General features: G+C 44.5%; 1 protein-coding gene across 2 annotated transcripts in view; it reads right to left on the reverse strand.

Annotated features, from left to right (window-relative positions):
* Positions 1–19,119, reverse strand: part of ARFGAP3 (ADP ribosylation factor GTPase activating protein 3) — an 81,833-nt gene that overhangs the window by 41,673 nt on the left and 21,041 nt on the right. For both annotated transcript variants that reach the window (XM_050919748.1, XM_050919739.1), the window contains exons 4-5: positions 5,565–5,696; positions 3,029–3,112 (exon numbers count right to left, since the gene is read on the reverse strand). In XM_050919748.1, the coding sequence (XP_050775705.1) occupies positions 3,029–3,112; positions 5,565–5,696 (216 nt within the window). The remainder of the gene's footprint in view (positions 1–3,028; positions 3,113–5,564; positions 5,697–19,119) is intronic.

Consider the following 19,119-nt stretch of genomic DNA (forward strand, 5'->3'; position numbering starts at 1 on the left):
CCTACAGAAGCCACGGTGGTCACAGAATCCGCAACCTCCATGACAGACACAGAACCCTACCCGTTACTAACTGCTGACATCTCCCTCTCCTTAAACTCTCCAAAAAATTATACCCACTGTAGTCTTGTCACTTTCACTGTAGTCTTGTCATTTTCAAAGTAATTTAGCTAGAAAGCACCTGAAGATAATTTTTTATTTGCCCTAAAAGCACTGTGCATGCTGTTATACTATAACAACTTTAATATCAATGTTAGTAAACTGACAAGGAATGGGCATTTTGCATATCAAGGGCTACAGAAGTACAGAATCACAGAAATATAGGACTGGAAGATACCTTGACAGATCATCTAGTCCAGTCCCCTGCACTAACCTATTCTTAAAAACCTCCAATGACGGAGATTTCACAACCTCACTAAGTAATTTGTTCCAGTGCCCTTACAGTTTGGAATTGTTTCCTAATGTCTAACCTAAATCTCCTCCGCTGCAAGTTAAGCCCATTACTTCTTATCCTGTCCTCAGTGGATAAGGAGAACTTATCACCCTCCTCTTAATAACCAACTTCTATGTATTTGAAGACTGCTACCACATTCCCCCCACTCAGTCTTCTCTTCTCCAAACAAAACAAAACAAATTGTTTTCAATCTTTCCTCGTACATCATGTTGTCTAGAACAGGGGTTCTCAAACTGGGGGTCAGGACCCCGCAGGGGGCCAACAAGGTTATTACATGGGGGGACGTAAGCTGTCAACCTCCACCCCAAACCCCGCTCTGCCTCCAGCATTTATAACGGTGTTAAATATATTAAAAAATGTGTTTTTAATTTATAAGGGGGGGGGGTCACACTCAGAGACTTGCTATGTGAAAGGGTCACCAAAAAAAAAGTTTGAGAGCCACTGGTCTAGACCTTTAATCATTCTTGTTGCTCTTATCTGGACTTTCTCCAAATTTGTCAACATCTTTCCCAAAGCGTGGTGCCCAGAGCGGGAGTAACACTCCAGTTGAGGTCTTATCAGGGCTGAGAGGAGTGAAAGAATTACTTCTCGGGTCTTGCTTACAACACTTCTGCTAATACGTCCCAGAATGATGTTAGCTTTTTTTTTTGCAACAGTATTACATTGTTGACTCATACTTAGTTTGTGATTCACTATAAACTCATTTCTGCCTTTCGTAGCCAGTCATTTCCCATTTTGTATTTGTGCAATTAATTATTCCTTCCTAAGTATAGTACTTTGCATTTGTCCTTATTGAATTTAAGCCTATTTATTTCAGATCATTTCTCCAGTTTGTCAAGATCATTTTGAATTCTAATCCTGTCCTCCAAAATGCTTGCAACCCCTCCCAGCTTGGTATCCTCTGCAAACTTTATAAGTGTACTCTCTATGCCATTATCCAAATCATTTTTGAAGATATTGAATAGAACCAAACCCAGAATAGATCTCTGCAGGACCCCACTCAATATGACCTTCCAGCTTGACTGTGAACCATTGATAACTGCTCTCTGAATATGCTTTTCCAACCACCTTATAGAAGGTTCATCTAGGCTACATTTTTCTAATTTGTTTATGAGAAGGTCATGTAAGACAATATCAAAAACCTTGCTAAAGTTGAGATATCACATTGCTTCCTCTTACCCTACCCACAAGGTTTGTTACCCTGTCAAAAATGATATTAGGTTGGTCTGATATGATTTGTTCTGACAAATCCATGTTGACTGTTACTTATCTTATTTACTTCTAGGTGCTTATAAACTCGTTATTTGCTCCACAATCTTTCCATATAGAAGTCAAGCTGATGTCTATAATTTCCTGGTTCATCCTTATTATCCTTTTTATAGCTAGGTACTATATTTTCCCCTTTCCAGTCCTCTGGGATCTCTCTGATCTTCTACAAGTTCTCAAAGATAACCACCGATGGCTCAGAGTTCTCTCAGCCAAATCCTTAAGTATTCTAGGATGTATTTCATCAGGCCCTGCCGAACATGAACACATCTAACTTGTTTGAATTATTTTTAAGTTGTTCTTTTCCTGTTTTAGCCTCAGATCCTACCTCATTTACACTGATATTTGCTATGGTACTCATCCTGTCACTGCTAATTTTTCTGGGGAAAACTGAAACTGACCATTGCTGTGTTTCTCTTATCGTCTTTCTCTCCCCATTGAGAAATACGCTGGAACATTCTGAAAGGTTCTTTGTCTCTTTGGGCATTCTATTATGGCAATACGTTGCTTGTAATAATATCAAGCTACTACAAATTTAAGATCATAGTTGCTAAAACTGCTTTCTAATCCAGGCATCTGGATTTTTCTAACAGATTTATTTGGGCATAAGCTTTCGTGGGTAAAAAACCTCACTTCTTCACATGTGGGTTTTTTACCCATGAAAGTTTATGCCCAAATAAATCTGTTAGTTTTTAAGGTGCTACCGGACTCCTTGTTGCTTTTGTGGATACAGACTAACTTGGCTACCCCCGATACTGGATTTTTCTGTTACCATACTCCCCAGGCTACTGAAGCTTTAACAATTGAACTAAATGTTGCCTCTACCACTTCCATGTGAAATTGTAGAAAGGTGCACCAGGCACAGAGGAAGTGAGGCAGACTAAGTTTCAGCTGAAAAGGTGAACTAAAATTAAAAGAAGAGTGACAGCATGAAGTACAATACTTTAGCTCTTATAAAGATCAAATAAGTATTCTGGAGATTCTACTTTTTCAGGGAATTTTTCACTTACAAATTTTTGCTAGGAGCTATTGCGCCCTTATTGATTTACCATAAATTTATGGTAGATTTAATTAATTATGTTTTGATCTTGTCTGACAAATTTACTGTGACTAAAAGTACGGCATCTATGGATCACAAAATAAATAGGGAAGTAGCTTGAATCCAACTGTTGTCAGACGAGCATCCTTCCTATAAAAAAGTTGTGTTTCAGAGATTAGTGTCTAACTATCACAAAGTATTCATTTAATAACACTGAGACAATAAGCACTTGAAAAGACTAATGTAAGAATTATGTACAGTATATTCTATACCTTCAGAGAAGAATGTGATGCAAAAAAATCCTCCTCTTTTTGCTGGGGTGACAAAGGCGGAATTCCACAGCCGTCGATCCACAACTAGAAAAAAAAAAAAAACAAACATTTTATGATAAGAGCATCTGACGTTACATAAATATATTTAAAATTTCTTCCAAATACACCTCTACCTCAATATAACGCCGTTCTTGGGAGAAAAAAATCTTACCACATGATAGGTGAAACCGCATTATATCTAATTTGATTTCATCCGCAGAGGTGCATAGCAAGCCCCGCCCCCCCGGAGCGCTGCTTTAGCGCGTTATATCTGAATGCGTGTTATATCGGTTGGTGTTATATCAGGTAGAGGTGTATACAGGACAAAAATGAAATTTTTTTTTTAACTGAGACTTAAATTGATCTTAGACATATGGACAATATCAGATTCATGACACAGCCTTTTATCCCAAAGACAACACATTTCATTTTCCACATTGTCTCCTGTCCCACTCCAGTAACTGTCCAAAACCGGTTCTCTTTTCCCACCCATTAACTGAAGCAGCAGTGTTCTGAACCTTTTTAATAAAAAATAATAATTGAAAAAATGGTCTTTTAAGTGTTGATGTAGTGCAGGGATCAGCAACCTCTGGCACATGGCCTGCGAGGGGAAATCGGCGCGGGCTGAGGGATGTGCTGGCCGCCACTTCCTGCAGCTCCCATTCGCCAAGAGAGGTGAACGATGGCCAGTGGGAGAAGCGATCGGCTGAAGCTAGGGAGGTGGCAGGTAAACAAACCGACCCGGCCCGCCAGGGTACTTACCCTGGTGGGCCACGTGCCAAAGATTGCCAATCCCTGATGCAGTGCTTTCAAAACCTAAAGTGCTAATTATAATGGAATGAAAATGTAGCATTTGATTACGATTAACAAACATACTTTGAACTAAATAATAAAAATAGGTTTTACAGTTTCAACAATTTGATTCATATTCAAACACTCCTTACATCACATACCTATTATATTTGCCACACACTTCTGCATAATAATTATATGTACAATTTTAAACTGAATTCTTCAAAAGTTCAAAGATACATTGCTCTCCTGAAAGAATTCAGAATCCCCTAAAATTATTTATCATGGTGAAGGTGTGTCTACGCTATATGCAATTAAAAAAAGCCACTAAGTACCTTAAGTAGCAATCTAAGATGATTACAGGAAAGCATAAGGTAATGTTTTAAAAATAATTTTCAGGCTAGTTACCTGCTGACTTTCCCAGATAAATCCATGGGGAGGGAGGTTGTTACTGTTTTCTAAGCCCATTTGATTTTTAAATGAATCTTTCTTTTCCCACTGTGAAAAGCAGTTTCCCTCCAGACTGTTAAATTCTTCCTAGGAAAGATGCCTCATTGTGACCTTTGTGGGTAAAATGTTGTTTGAACCGTTTACAGCTCTGGAGCTCGAGCCGATAAGATAAAACCTTTTTTTTTTTTTTTTCAAATATCTCACAGCTATCTAGGTTTGTTTTTCCCCCTAATATTCCCATTCTGCATCAGAGTATAAGAATCAAAACACAAGACTGTTAGACGACAACTGGAAAAAGCCTTCCAAACTTTCTCAATATGGCTTAGCCCTACTTTGAAGGAATCCTCCTACTCACTCCCAAGAGTAAGAGGGTGACAAAGTTTCCATCACATTGAAGGGCTCAGTTGGCATGGTACTGATATTTAACTCCCCATTGATTTTGAAAGAAAGCTGAAGGCTTTCGGCACATTGCGGGACCTTGCAAGTCAGGACTTCAATCCTTTGCCTGCACCCTGAGACAACTGATCAGAAAGTCATTTCTCACGGTAGTTTGAATTTTGTGGACTAGAAAACTAACAAACTAGCAGTCTATTCCATAAAGGTCACAGAATAATAAGTCAGTAGTAACTTTACTTCTATACTAGCTTGAGCACGATTTGAGCTAGTGACCCAGAAAAAGAAAGTCCCCATATCATTACCAAACCCCAAAAGTATTTTTTTAAAGTATGCATTTCATCACCTTCGCTGACCATCCTTTGTGTACTATTTTCACCTGCTCTATTAACTGATAGAGGTTCAACTCCAGAAGAAGCAAAATACATACACTTTACAAAAAATAAATACTGACACTTTTTCCATTGAAGTTACACAAATTCATAAATGTGCTACTCCCTAACTACAATAATTGTAATTAAAAACAATTAAAAATTTACATATTTTAATGAAATCTGTAAGGTTTTTTCTAGCATTCAGATGAGTACTACTGTGTTAATAGTTATGATTAACCCAAAATTGCGTGACAGTACTAGCTCACACTTGACTTTCTTAGCATTTCCCTCCCTCCCCAACTAACAAGATTAGTTTCACTATTTCATCTCCTAGCCCCACAGATTCACTGCAGTTTGTATTTACTTAGCTACAAAAACAAACTCCACTCTATGTTACATTTTGGCTACTGTTTAAAAATGTAAAATTACTTTGGAGCCAGGAAATCATTCATTTTAATATAAAAGAATTGATCTAATGCATTACTTACATCAGTACCATGTTTCCTTGTTGCTTGTGTTGCAAGATATTTAATCTTTTCCCTGTAAAGTTGCGCACCACGACTATTGTACTTCGCATTGGTATCATTTGTTGTGCACCCATGTTGTTGGAAAAATGCAGACTATAAAAATAAACAAAAACATGCATATTATGAGAATAGAATTAAACATTTGTGGGGGTAGAACAAGGCAATTTTAAATGGTTAGATGCCAAATAATTTTATTTTAAAAATTACTAAAAAATTATATAATTTATTGGACCAGCTTCTGTTGGTAAAAGAGACAACAGAATTTGGTCCAATAAAAGATATTACCTCAACTTCTTTGATTCTCTAATATCTTGGGACCAACACGGCTACATCATCACTACATACAAAAATATTTAGTCCAAAGAAACAAGAAATTATAGGCCAGCTCTCATTACTTTCTTCTTTTACTGCCAAATCATGGAAATCCAAAAATCAAAACACAGAATTATTGATAGTCTATTCATGAGATTATCTATGGGGATGTGACTCTATTTTAGACATAAGATTTATAAAAGAACCCCTACAGGACACCATGATTAAAAACCAAGGAAAATAATCAGTTATTAACCATGGCTATTTTATTATTAAAAAATGGAAAAGAAAATATTAAACAAAACAACCCAAATGACCAGAGATTGTAATTGAAGTAACCAATTTCTCTATGCCTCTCTGTAGAGAGCTTTTAGCAGAGATGACAGCTTTGACAATGCCATCTGTGGGTCATTCTTCATTTTGCCCTGGTCCACACTACAGGGTTAGGTCAAATTTAGCCGTGTTAGGTCGATTTTATAATGAATACAAAAGCAACCCCATTCCGTCGACCTAAAGGGCTCTTAAAATCGACTTCTGTACTCCTCCACGGCGAAAGAAGTAGCGCTAAAACTGACCTTGCTGGGTCGAATTTCTGGTAGTGCAGACGCAAATCAACATTTTTGGCCTCTGGGAGCTATCCCAGAGTGCTCCAATGTGATCGCTCTGGACAACACTTTCAACTCTAATGCACTAGCCAGGTACACAGGAAAAGCCCCAGGAACTTTTGAATTTTATTTCCTGTTTGGTCAGTGTGGAGAGCTGAGCAGCACAGGTGATCATGCAGTCCCCCCAGAATCGCAAACGAGCTCCAGCATGGAGTGAATGGGAGACACTGGATCTGATTGCTGTATAGGGAGAAGAATCTCTGCAGGCAGAACTCCGATCAAAAAGAAGAAATGCTAATATATTTGCCAAAATCGCACAGGGCATGTTGGAGAGAGGCTACAACAGGGACACAGCAGTGCCAAGTAAAAGTCAAGGAGTTCAGGCAAGCCTACCAAAAGACAAAAGGAGGCAAATGGTCACTCTGGGTCAGAGCCCCATATTGCTGCTTCTATGATCAGCTGCATGGCATTGAGGGGGGGAGGGGCTACCACTACCCCACCACTGTCCTGCAAGGGGGGAGTCTCACGCAACACAAAGGAGGATTTTTTGGATGATGATGAGGAGGACAATGTGCAGCAGGCAAGTGGTGAATCCGTTCTCCCCGGTAGCCAGGACCTTTTCATCACCCTGGAGCCAATACCCTCCCAAGTCAGGATCCCTGACCCTGAAGGCAGAGAAGTCACCTCTAGTGAGTGCACATTTGTAACTACAGTACAGGGTTTAAAAGCAATAGTGCTTAATGTCTCATTTGCCCTGAAGACCTGGGATGCATTCATAGCCAGTACAGCTACTGGAAAAGTCTGTTAACGTGTCTGGGGATGGAGCAGGAATCCTCCAGGGACATCTCCATGAAGCTCTCCTAGACAGGGCCAGCTTTAGGCTGATTCGCCCGATTCCTGGGAATCAGGCCCCGCGCCTAAGAGGGCCCGGCGCTTTAGGCGCCTTTTAAATTTTTTTACTTACCCTGGCTGCGGTCTGCTCCGGGGTCTTCCATGGCCCCGCTCCCCTGACCAAAGGGCCGGCGGGAGCGTGGCTGCCCCACAGCCCCGCTCTCTCAGCTGGAGCTCTGACCAGAGCGCGGCAAGCCCCGCGGCCCCGGCTGGAGCGCGGCAAGCCCTGCGGCCCCGGCTGGAGCTCTGGCCGGAGCGCGGCAAGCCCCGTGGCCCCGGCTGGAGCTCTGGGCTCTTTAAATAGCCCCAAAGCCCTGGAGTAGCAGGGGGCTCTGGGGGCTATTTAAAGGGCCAGGGCTCCAGCTGCCTCTGCTACTCTGGTCCTTTAAATAGCCGCCGGAGCCCCGTCGCCCACATGCATTCCCCAGGGCTCCCACGGCTATTCAAAAGGTCCGGGGCGGGGAAGAAGCAGGGGAGCCCCGGGCCTTTTAAATAGCCCCCAGAGCCCTGGGATAGCGGGGGGCTTGGGGGCTTTTTAAAGGGCCGGGGCTCCAGCTGCCTCTGCTGCACCCCCTGCCCTGCCCGCACCAGCCCTGCCCCCTGCAGCCAGCTCTGCACCCCCTGCCCCTGTCTCCAGCCAACCCCTGCTGCACCCCCCTGCCTGAAGCCAGCCAGTCCCATACTCCTGTCTCCAGCCCTGCCAACTCCCTGCTGCACCCCCCTGCGGCCCTGCCTGAAGCCAGCTCGCCCTACACTCCCTTGTCTCCAGCCAGCCCCGCACCCCTTGCCCTGCCTGCAGCCAGACCCTACCTCCAGTCAGCCCCTGCCCTGCCTTGAACCAGCCCCATGTCCCCTGCTGCCCTGCAGTTCCCAGGCCAGTAACCTGCACACCTGCTTCAATGAGGGGGGCAGGAAGCAGCGGGGACCCACACATGTGCACACCCCCAGGGAGTGGCGGGGACCCACACATGTGAAACAGCAGTCATTAATAACCAATCAACAGCATATATGATGCAATGTACATAATATACAATTTTATTATTTATATAGTTATGGAAAGAAAATAATACATGGAAGAAATGGAAGGCTTTTTTTTTCCCCCACTTTTTTCTTTTTAAGTCATCCCTGCCAGGGCCCCGTCGAAAGTATTCAAATTGGGCCCCGCACTTTCTAAAGCCGGCCCTGCTCCTAGAGGTACTCTGAAAGCCTTTGCAGAAGGTTTCTGGGGAGGGCTGCCTTATTTCATCCTCCATGGTAGAACATTTTACCATGCCAAGCCAGTAGCAAGTAGTCTGGAATCATTGCAGTACAAAGCATGGCAGCAAATGGTCCTGGGCTTTGGTTGCATTCAAGCAACATTCGGTCTATATCTTTCTGTGTTAGCCTCAGTAGAGTGATATCACTCATGGTCACCTGGTTGAAATACGGGAAATTTTGTAAGGGAACAGTAAAAGGACCGTGTTCATGCTGGGCTGTTTGTACTTGGCTAAAAGGGATCATCCCTGAGAATAGCCACACGGCAGGGGAAGGGGCAAGGGCTCATCCCAAATAGCCACACAAAGGGGTGGGGGGAGGTGTGTGCTGCACATCCACCTGAAAACCACAGCCCCTCCTTTTAAATGGCAAACCCAACCGGCATTGCTTGCTATGGGAAAGGAGGGTGCTGCAGTTTGAAAACATTTCCACATGTTATGAAGGTGTTAGAAGCCAAACCTACGTACCCTTTGGTTTACCATGGCTGCCTGGAAACCGAATTATGTTGCCCAACCGTGTGTGATGTGTCATCATACCGGCACACGTTCAATATAAAAAGGCAAAATGCGAACTCGTACCTAAAGCACATGTGCTGTCTGCTGTGAATTGCTTCATTCATTGTGAAAGTGTCTCCCTTTTGTTCTCAGAAATGCATCTTAAATTTTACTCTCCCTTTTTATCTCCCCGCAGGTGCAAATGTTTCTATGCTTCCCCTATCATCTCCGTCCCTGAGGTTATCGCAGATTAGAAGGTGAAAAAAAACCACACTCGTGATGACATGTTTTCCGAGCTCATGCAGTCCTCCCGCACTGATAGGGCACAGCTGAATGCACGGAGGCAATCAGTGGCAGAGTCTAGGAAAGCATTAAGTGAGCGCGATGAGAAGAGGCAGGATGCAATGCTGAGGCTAATGGGGGAGCAAACGGACATGCTCAGGCATCTGGTGGAGCTGCAGAAAACCAACAAGAGCACAGACCACCGCTGCAACCACTGTACAACTGCCTGCCCGCCTCCCCAAGTTCCATATCCTCCTCACCTAGATGCCCAAGAATGCAGGGGCGGAGGTTCCGGGCACCCAGACACTCCACTTCAGAGGATGGCCCAAGCAACAGAAGGTTGTCATTCAAACAGTTTTGATTTGTAGTGTGGCTACAATAAACAATGTGGCCTTGTCCTTCCCTCTTCCCCCAGGCTACCTTATCAGTTATCTCCTTTAAAAAAAAAAAAAAAAAAAAAAAAAAGGAATAAAGAAAGAATGCATGGTTTAAAAACAATAGTGACTTTATTTCCTTTGCCAGCTGTGATCGAAGGGAGGTGGGTGGTTGTCTTACACGGAATTAAATTCGACAAAGGGGGCAGGTTTGCATCAAGGAGAAACACACAACTGTCACACCATAGCCTGGCAAGTCATGAAATTGGTTTTCAAAGCCTCTCTGATGTGCAGTGCACCTACCTGTGCTCTTTTAATCACTCTGGCGTCTGGCTGTTCAAAACTGGCAGCCAGGCGCTTTGCCTCAACCTCCCACCCTGCCATAAATGTTTCCACCTTACTCTCACAGATTTTATGGAGCACACAACAAGCAGTAATAACAATGGGAATATTGGTTGTACTGAGGCCTAACCTAGTCAGCAAACAGCACTAGCGAGCTTTTAAATGTCCAAAGGCACATTCTACCACCATTCTGCACTTGCTCACCCTATAGTTGAACTGCTCCTTACTACCGTCCAGGTTGCCTGTGTATGGCTTCATGAGCCATGGGAGCAGGGGGTAGGCTAGGTCTCCAAGGATAACTATTGGCATTTCAACATCTCCCACAGTAATTTTCTAGTCTAGGAAGTAAGTTCCTTCTTGCAGCTGCTTAAACAGCTCAGAGTTTCTAAAGATGCGAGCGTCATGCACCTTTCCCGGCCATCCCACGTTGATGTCAGTGAAACGTCCCTTGTGATTCACTAGTGCTTGCAGCACCAATGAGAAGTACCTCTTGCGGTTTATGTACTGGTTGGCCAGGTGGTCTGGTGCCAAGACAGGTCTATCCATCTATCACCCCACCAGACTTAGGGAAACCACTGCAGCAAAGCCATCCACTATGACCTGCACATTTCCCAGGGTCACCACCCTTGATAGCAGAAAGTCAGTGATTGCACTGGCGACTTGAATCACAGCAGTCCCCACAGTAGATATGCCCACACCAAACTGATTCCCAACTGACCAGTAGCAGCCAGGCGTTGCAAGCTTGCGCAGGGCTATTGCCACTCGCTTCTCAGCTGTCAGGGCAGCTCTCATCTTGGTATTCCTGAGCTTCAGGGTGGGGGGAAACAACTCAGAGTTACAGAAAAGTGGCTTTACGCATGCAAAAGTTTCGCAGCCACTGGGAATCATCCCATACCTGCAACACTATGCGGTCCCACCAGTTTGTGCTTGTTTGCCAGGCCCAGAATCAGCATTCCACGGTATCAACCAGCCCCACTGCCGCCATGACGTCCCAATTGCCACATCCCATGCTTTCAGGAACATCTTTGTCCATGTCCTCCTCACAATTGTCCTCATGCTGCCATCTCTTAGCCAGGTTCTGCACATATTGCAATATAATGTGCAAGGTGTTTACAATGCTCACAACAGCAGCGGTGAGCTGAGCGGGCTCCATGCTTGCCGTGCTATGGCGTCTGCATGGGCAACCCAGGAAAAAAGGCACAAAATGATTGTCTGCAGCTGCTTTCATGGAGGGTGGCAGGGGATAATGATGACGTACACAAAACGACTTGCAACAATGTTTTTGCCTCATCAGGTATTGGGAGATTATCCCGGAATTCCAATGGGCAGTGGAGACTGCAGGAACTGTGGGATAGTTTCCCACAGTGCACTGCTCCATGAGTCAATGCTAGCCACGGTAGCAAGGACGCACTCCACCGACTTAATGCACTTAGTGGGGACATACACAATCGATTGTATAAAATCAATTTCTAAAACTCGACTTCTATAAAATCGACCTAATTTCATAGTGTAGACATACCCTTGGTTAATTAAGACCAAGGAATATTGTTTCCCAAAATTATTGCGAAGCCAGGCTTAGTATCTTGGATACTTAACAACTATTTGCATATGGACATAATTAGTTTAAAGGCAGGTGAAATTTGTCTCTGTTTTATTAATAGCTAGCAAGCTTATAGATGGGCAAAGCAAACACTCTCAGTTAAATCCTATGTAAGAAATATTGAAATTTGTTACTTAGTTACTTTAAGCACCTGTCTTGAGACAGGTCAATTATAAATATTAAAAATCTCAAATCCAGTTAAATCCTACTATTTCTCTGTTTACCAATGTTAGGCCGGTCTCTCTCTCCAGAAATATATGGTCTAACCATTAGATGGTTACCAGGAGAAAATGTTAGTATCTTCAGTTACCACAGCATTTCCATATCCCAATAAAATCATTACAAGAATTTCCAATACAATCCCTTCATGGTGTCTTTGTTACCATCTCACCAACCCATATTGAAGTCTTGGGTAGGTTTTCCTTGGGTATGGTTTCTTCTTGAGTCTTTTCTGTTCTTAGCTATCTGTAGTAGCAGCTTGCTTGTAGAGATGGATAGAATGCTTGCTGTTTAATGATGGTACCAGTATGTGTGAGATGGAGGAGGTGCTCACTTCACAGTTTTACACCCTTTCCTTCCTATTTTCACGAAAATTATAGGAAAATCTCTCTTTCATGCATGTTTAGATTCCAAGTTGGTTGCTGTCATTCTTTCACTGGCTCAGTACTTTCCTGAGTTGTCCTTAAGAGCCTCTTCATCTAATGAAGATGTAGTTTGTTAATGATATATGCATTACAATTATAATTCTTTCTTGACAGTTATATCTCTTGTCTTTGGGGCAGAAGGGTATCACAACACCTTTGACGTTAGAGTTTTAACTTTTCCTTTTTGTTGAATTCATTTTCTGAAGCTAGCACTTCAATTTTATTAGAGTTCAACAGAAAGTAAAATGCTTTCAGAAAGTCCAAACACACTTGTTCTTCTATATTAAAGTTTTTTGTTTCAAAACAGTCTTTTAAAATCAGTAATTATTTATGTAAAGTCTTTCTAAGAGTTATTTAAATAAGTTGTTGATTCTTTATAACAATTTTTGGAGAGATATTTATTCTTGTCTTCCCTGGGTCACATGAGGGAGTTGCTTGAGCATTACCAGTAATTAATTAATTCCCTGTTAATATAAACATTCTATTCTTAAATGATTTCTTACATTAGTAACTACTTTAGTAAAATCATTAATTCTATGTTGATATATAAAGCATGTTACAGTTTATAGCAATGATATTAGGAAATTACACTATACTCTAGTTAAAATACTTGCAAATATGCCAAACTAAACGATCTGCCACTGCAACATTTAAGAAATAAACATAGGTCTGATCTACACTACACAGTTAGATCAACGTAAGCTTCCTTATGTCGGTGTCTACACTACCAGGTCCCTTCCGCCAACATAACTCGCCTGCTACGTCGACTTAATTACTTCACCTCCACGAGAGGTGTAGCGCTTAATTCAACATAGGTCGACGTGGTGGCAATGCAGGCACTGCGTTGCTTACGCTGACTTAACTGGTGTTAGGATATAGATATTCAGGCCGGTCTGCAAAGGCCTATACTTTAAGAATTTAGGTGTATTCTTATCACTTAGCTAGTTATAGAGGTATAAAAGAAAGAATCAAAATCACTGTCTGTGGAATGGCTTTCTCTTACTGTGACAGGCTAAGGCCTTCAGCTAAGATGTAGTTAGGCAGCCATAAGCTGGGAAGTGTATGGTCACATCTTCACATTCCAAACTAGTCACATTGAAATAAGGTGCTATTGGGCTATTAGGAATACAATCCTGCCCTGACATTTCTATCACCTCCAGAGAAACGGAAGAGCCTAGAAGACAGCATCCTGTCTGGCAAGAACTCACTAAGCAATAGACATAGCTGGTAAACCCTTATGTCTGTATAGCTGTAGTTGTGAAATCCTCACTTCTGTATTGTTTTGCATGTTTATTTGTATGGCCTCTGTCTGGTTCTGTGATTGTTTCTGTCTATAATTAATTTTGTTGGGTGTAAACCAATTAAGGTGGTGGGGTATAATTGATTAAATAACCATGTTACAATATGTTAGGATTGGTTAGTTAAATTTCAGTAAAATGATTGGTTAAGGAATAGCTAAGCAAAACTCAGGTTTTACTATATAGTCTGCAGTCAATCAGGAAGTCGGGGGGGACCAGGGATGGGGGAATTAAAATCATGTCTTGCAAAAGGGGAAAATGGAACAGGGGATGGGAACAGGAACAGGGACACAGGCAAGGCTCTGTGGTGTCAGAGCTCGGAAGGGGGACACTAAGGAAAGAAACTGGAATCATGCTTGCTGGAAGTTCACCCCAATAAACACTGAATTGTTTGCGCCTTTGGACTTCGGGTATTGTTGCTCTCTGTTCATGCGAGAAGGACCAGGGAAGTGAGAGGGTGAAGGAATAAGCCCCCTAACAACTGGCGTACGGTAGATGTCCAACAGTGCTCCGCTGTGACCACCCTAGTCACCATTCTCAACTCTGCTGCCTACAGTCAGGTACATAGAAAACAGTCTCTCCCCTGTTAAAGGACCGTGAACTTTTGAATTTCCATTTCTTGTTTGTTCGGCATAGAGCGCCCACTTGCACAGCTGACCATGCCGGCTCTACACTGGAGTACATAGGAGGTAGTGGATCTTCTGGGTCTGCGGGGAGAAGAGGATGTACAGGTATAGCTCCAGTTCTGCGACAGAAATGTATACATATACGAGCAGATCGCTCAGGACATGGGGGAGAAGGGCTATACCAGGAACATGCAGTGTCACATGAAAATCAAGGAATTGCAGCAGGCATATCAGAAGGTAAGGGAGGTGAACCGTCACTCTGGTGCAGCACTGCAGACATGCCATTTTTACACAGAGCTGCATGCTATTCTCAGCAGCAACCACAGCACGATACCCAAGAGCAGTATCGATACCTCTGAGGAGTCGGAGTCCAGGGCCACTGCAGGCAATACTGAGGAGTAGGTCTTTGACAAGGAAGAGGAGGAGGAGAATGGGAGAAAGGCAAGCAGGGGATCCATTGTCCCAAAGAGCCAGGAGCCGTTTTTAACCCTGGAGCAGTGCAGCCAGTCACAGAACAGCAGCATGGACAAGCATGATGCCAGAGAAGGAACCTCTGGTGCATATGCAATTCCAATTAATATGTTGGGGTCACATGCTCTCATATGCTATTTTTTAATTTAAAAACTAGTTGAGGTAGAGTGGTTATAGCTTTCCAGTGACTGTACCGGCTATGCAGAGGGTACTCTCAAAAAATGATTATTTACGTACACAGGGATGTCCAAAGAATCCTTCAAAGAGATCTCCAGGAAACTTTCATGGAAGTGCACTGCAATCCATTGTAGAAGGTTTCTGCAGAGGGCTGCCTTATTCCTTCCACTGCAGTAGGACACTTTCCCACACCACTCCAATATTAATCCATCTGGCATCATCACAGTACACAGCATAGTAGCATAAGGACCTGGTCTGTAACCGACACTTTCAGTAACTGTTCCATTGCTGCCTCTGTTAACCTCAGAAGCGTGATATTAGCTAGAGTCACCTATGGGAGATGGTGGTAGTTTTCATTTTAAATTGCTTGAACCGCAAACAGTTGTGCCTGTGGGGCCCCCTTGTGATTTTCTGCCCCTTCACCAACGCTTTACAACACATGGCTGTAATTTGTGTGGCAGGAGTCGGCACTGACAGTCAGCTGCAGCGGCATAGGAGGCGGCGAACAGAGCGGCTAACAGGGGAGTTTCAGTGGGAGTGCTGTTGGAGGAGCAGGTTTTTGTGGTTTTTGTAGTTTGTGGTGTTTGTGTGTGAGTGAGTGTGTGTGCAGGCTGCTAGGGGCTGTGTGCTGAGAGCGAGGCTGAGCCCTGAGTTGGGGGCGGGGCTTACCTGATTAGGGGTCCTATATAAGGAGCCAGGCACTCAGGCAGCGGCACAGTCAGCTGCGGCGAACAGAGCGGCTAACAGGGGAGTTTCAGTGGGAGTGCTGTTGGAGGAGCAGGTTTTTGTGGTTTTTGTAGTTTGTGGTGTTTGTGTGTGAGTGAGTGTGTGTGCAGGCTGCTAGGGGCTGTGTGCTGAGAGCGAGGCTGAGCCCTGAGTTGGGGGCGGGGCTTACCTGATTAGGGGTCCTATATAAGGAGCCAGGCACTCAGGCAGCGGCACAGTCAGCTGCGGCGAACAGAGCGGCTAACAGGGGAGTTTCAGTGGGAGTGCTGTTGGAGGAGCAGGTTTTTGTGGTTTTGTAGTTTGTGGTGTTTGTGTGTGAGTGAGTGTGTGTGCAGGCTGCTAGGGGCTGTGTGCTGAGAGCGAGGCTGAGCCCTGAGTTGGGGGCGGGGCTTACCTGATTAGGGGTCCTATATAAGGAGCCAGGCACTCAGGCAGCGGCACAGTCAGCTGCGGCGAACAGAGCGGCTAACAGGGGAGTTTCAGTGGGAGTTTCCAGGGGGAGGTTGCAGGGGAGAGGAACCAGGAAGGCAGACCAGGGAAGAGGCAGCCCTGCGCTGGTCGGTGGCCTGCGGTGCGGTGTGAGGCGTGGATTGCCAGGCACAGAGTTGCACCGCTACGATGGAGGCAGAGGCAGCAGGTGCAGACACACTGAGGATGACTGGGTGCGGCAGCTGCGGCATGTACATGGTCCTAGAAGGAGCACCTGAAAGGAGTTTCATCTGCATGAAGTGTCGTCTGATAGAGCTGCTGGAGGAAAAGGTAAGGGGACTGGAGATGCAAGTGGAAACTCTGGCTGAGTTTAGAAGGGGATTTGAGCAGATGATGGAACACAGACTTGATGAGGCACAGGGGACAAGCTCAGGCGAGCGGACAAAAGCAGGACCTAAGGATTCTGAGGAGGGACTGCTGGGTGAGGAAAGTGGACGGTGGAAGCATGTCACTAGGAGAACCAGACAAAGGATAAGACGGGCCAGCGATGGACAAATAGAACTCAGGAATAGGTTTGCTGAGTTGGGAAATGAAGATGGAACACAGCGGGCTGCTGAAGGAGTTACGGCAAGGAAGAAGAGGCAAGCAGCTAGTCCTGCAGATGGAGGGGAGCAGTCAGTGGAGGCGACATCAAGTACGAGCCCTAGGAGGATTGTGAGGTCGAATACAAATCAGGAGGAATCACGGCCAGCTGCTGTGGGGGATAGACCGGAGAATCGCATGGTCACCAGGAAAAGGCAAGTCTACGTGATTGGAGACTCTCTACTGAGAAGAGTAGACAGGCCTGTAACTAAACCGGATCGGGAGAACAGAAGAGTGTGCTGTCTGCCGGGGGCTAAGATACAGGATGTGGACTTGAGCCTGAATACGATCTTAGCGGGAGCGGGAAAAAATCCATTGATTATCCTTCATGTGGGAACGAACGATACAGCTAGTTACTCACTGGACAGTATCAAGGAGGACTATTTCAGACTGGGGAAGAGGCTTAAAGACATCGAGGCTCAGGTGATCTTCAGTGGGATTCTGCCGGTTCCTAGAGCGGGGCGACGAAGGAGGGACAAGATTATGGCGATCAACAGATGGCTCAGGGAGTGGTGTTATAAGGAGGGCTTTGGGATGTACGGTCACTGGGACGCATTTACGGATAGACGACTGTTTGCTCAGGATGGACTTCATCTCAGCAAGGAGGGAAATAGGATTCTAGGATGGAGGCTCGCCGACCTCATCAAGAGGGCTTTAAACTAGAAAGTTGGGGGAGATGGTTGGGAAATGTTCGGGAGATCTCCACACCAGAACATAACCTGGAGAGGGAAGTAAACAAAGTGAGCGGGGATACCCTTGTGGCCCCAAGATTTGATCCAAGGAGGAATAGTGGAGTAGAAACCAGAGTAACGGGTGATGCTGGTGGCAGACAGTTTGTGCACGACGGGGGAAAGAATGTCACTGACGCCAAACGCCGAAAATTAAAAGGTTTGTACACTAATGCGAGGAGCCTAGGTAACAAGATGGAGGAACTGGAGTTACTCGTGCAGGAAGTCAAGCCGGATATTATAGGGATTACCGAAACCTGGTGGAATAGTACTCATGACTGGAGCACGGGTATTGAAGGCTATGTGCTGTTCAGAAAAGACAGGAAGAAAGGCAAAGGGGGGGGAGTAGCCTTGTACATCAATGATGAAATTAAATGTAGCGAAATAAGATGCGATGGAATGGATAACACGGAGTCCGTCTGGGCAAAAATCACGCTGGGTAAAAAAGCAACTAGAGCTTCCCCTGAGATTGTAGCACACCCCAAGCACTGACCGCCGGGATCGGATTGGGATATGGATAGAGACCTCTTTAATGTCTTTAATGAAGTAAACACAAAGGGGAAATGTGTGATTATGGGGGACTTCAACTTCCCGGACATAGACTGGAGGACGAGTACTTGCACGAATAATAGGGGTCGGATTTTTCTGGATGTGATAGCGGATGGATTTCTTCATCAAGTAGTGAAGCACCTACGAGAGGGGATGCCATTCTAGACTTGGTGTTGGTGAGCAGTGAGGACCTCGTAGAAGAAATGGTGGTAGGGGACAACCTTGGTTCGAGTGATCATGAGCTGATTCAGTTCAAACTAGATGGAAGGATAAACAAATGTAGATCTGCGATTAGGGTTTTTGACTTCTCGAGGGCTAATTTTAAAGAGTTAAGGAAATTAGTTAGGGAAGTGGATTGGACGGAGGAATTAGTGGATTTAAATGTGGAGGAGGCCTGGAATTACTTTAAGTCACAGCTGCGGAGACTGTCGGAAGCCTGCATCCCGAGAAAGGGGAAAAGAACCATGGGCAGGAGTTGCAGGCCAAACTGGATGAGCAAGCAACTCAGAGAGGGGATTAGACAAAAGCAGAAAGCTTACAGGGAGTGGAAGGAAGGCAGGATCAGTAAAGAAAGCTACCTTGCTGAAGTCAGAACATGTAGGGATAAAGTGAGGAAGGCTAAAAGCCGCATTGAACTGGAACTTGCGAAGGGAATCAAAACCAATAGTAAAAGGTTCTACAGCCACATAAATAAGAAGAAAACAAAGAAAGAAGAAGTGGGGCCGCTATACACTGAGGATGGAATGGAGGTTAAGGATAACCTAGGCATGGCCCAACATCTAAACAAGTACTTTGCCTCGGTTTTTAATAAGACTAGTGAGGAACCTTGCGATGATGGAGGGATGATAAACGGGAATGTGGATATGGAAGTGGATATTACTGCAACTGAGGTAGAGGCCGTACATGAACAGCTTGATGGGTCGAAGTCGGAGGGCCCGGACAATCTCCACCCGAGGATATTAAAGGAACTGGCGCGTGAAATTGCGAGCCCGTTAGTGAGAATTTTTAAGCAATCGATAATCTCGGGTGTTGTGCCGTATGACTGGAGGATTGCTAATGTAGTTCCTATTTT

This window comes from Gopherus flavomarginatus, chromosome 1, assembly GCF_025201925.1.
Source record: "Gopherus flavomarginatus isolate rGopFla2 chromosome 1, rGopFla2.mat.asm, whole genome shotgun sequence".
NCBI lineage: Eukaryota > Metazoa > Chordata > Testudines > Testudinidae > Gopherus > Gopherus flavomarginatus.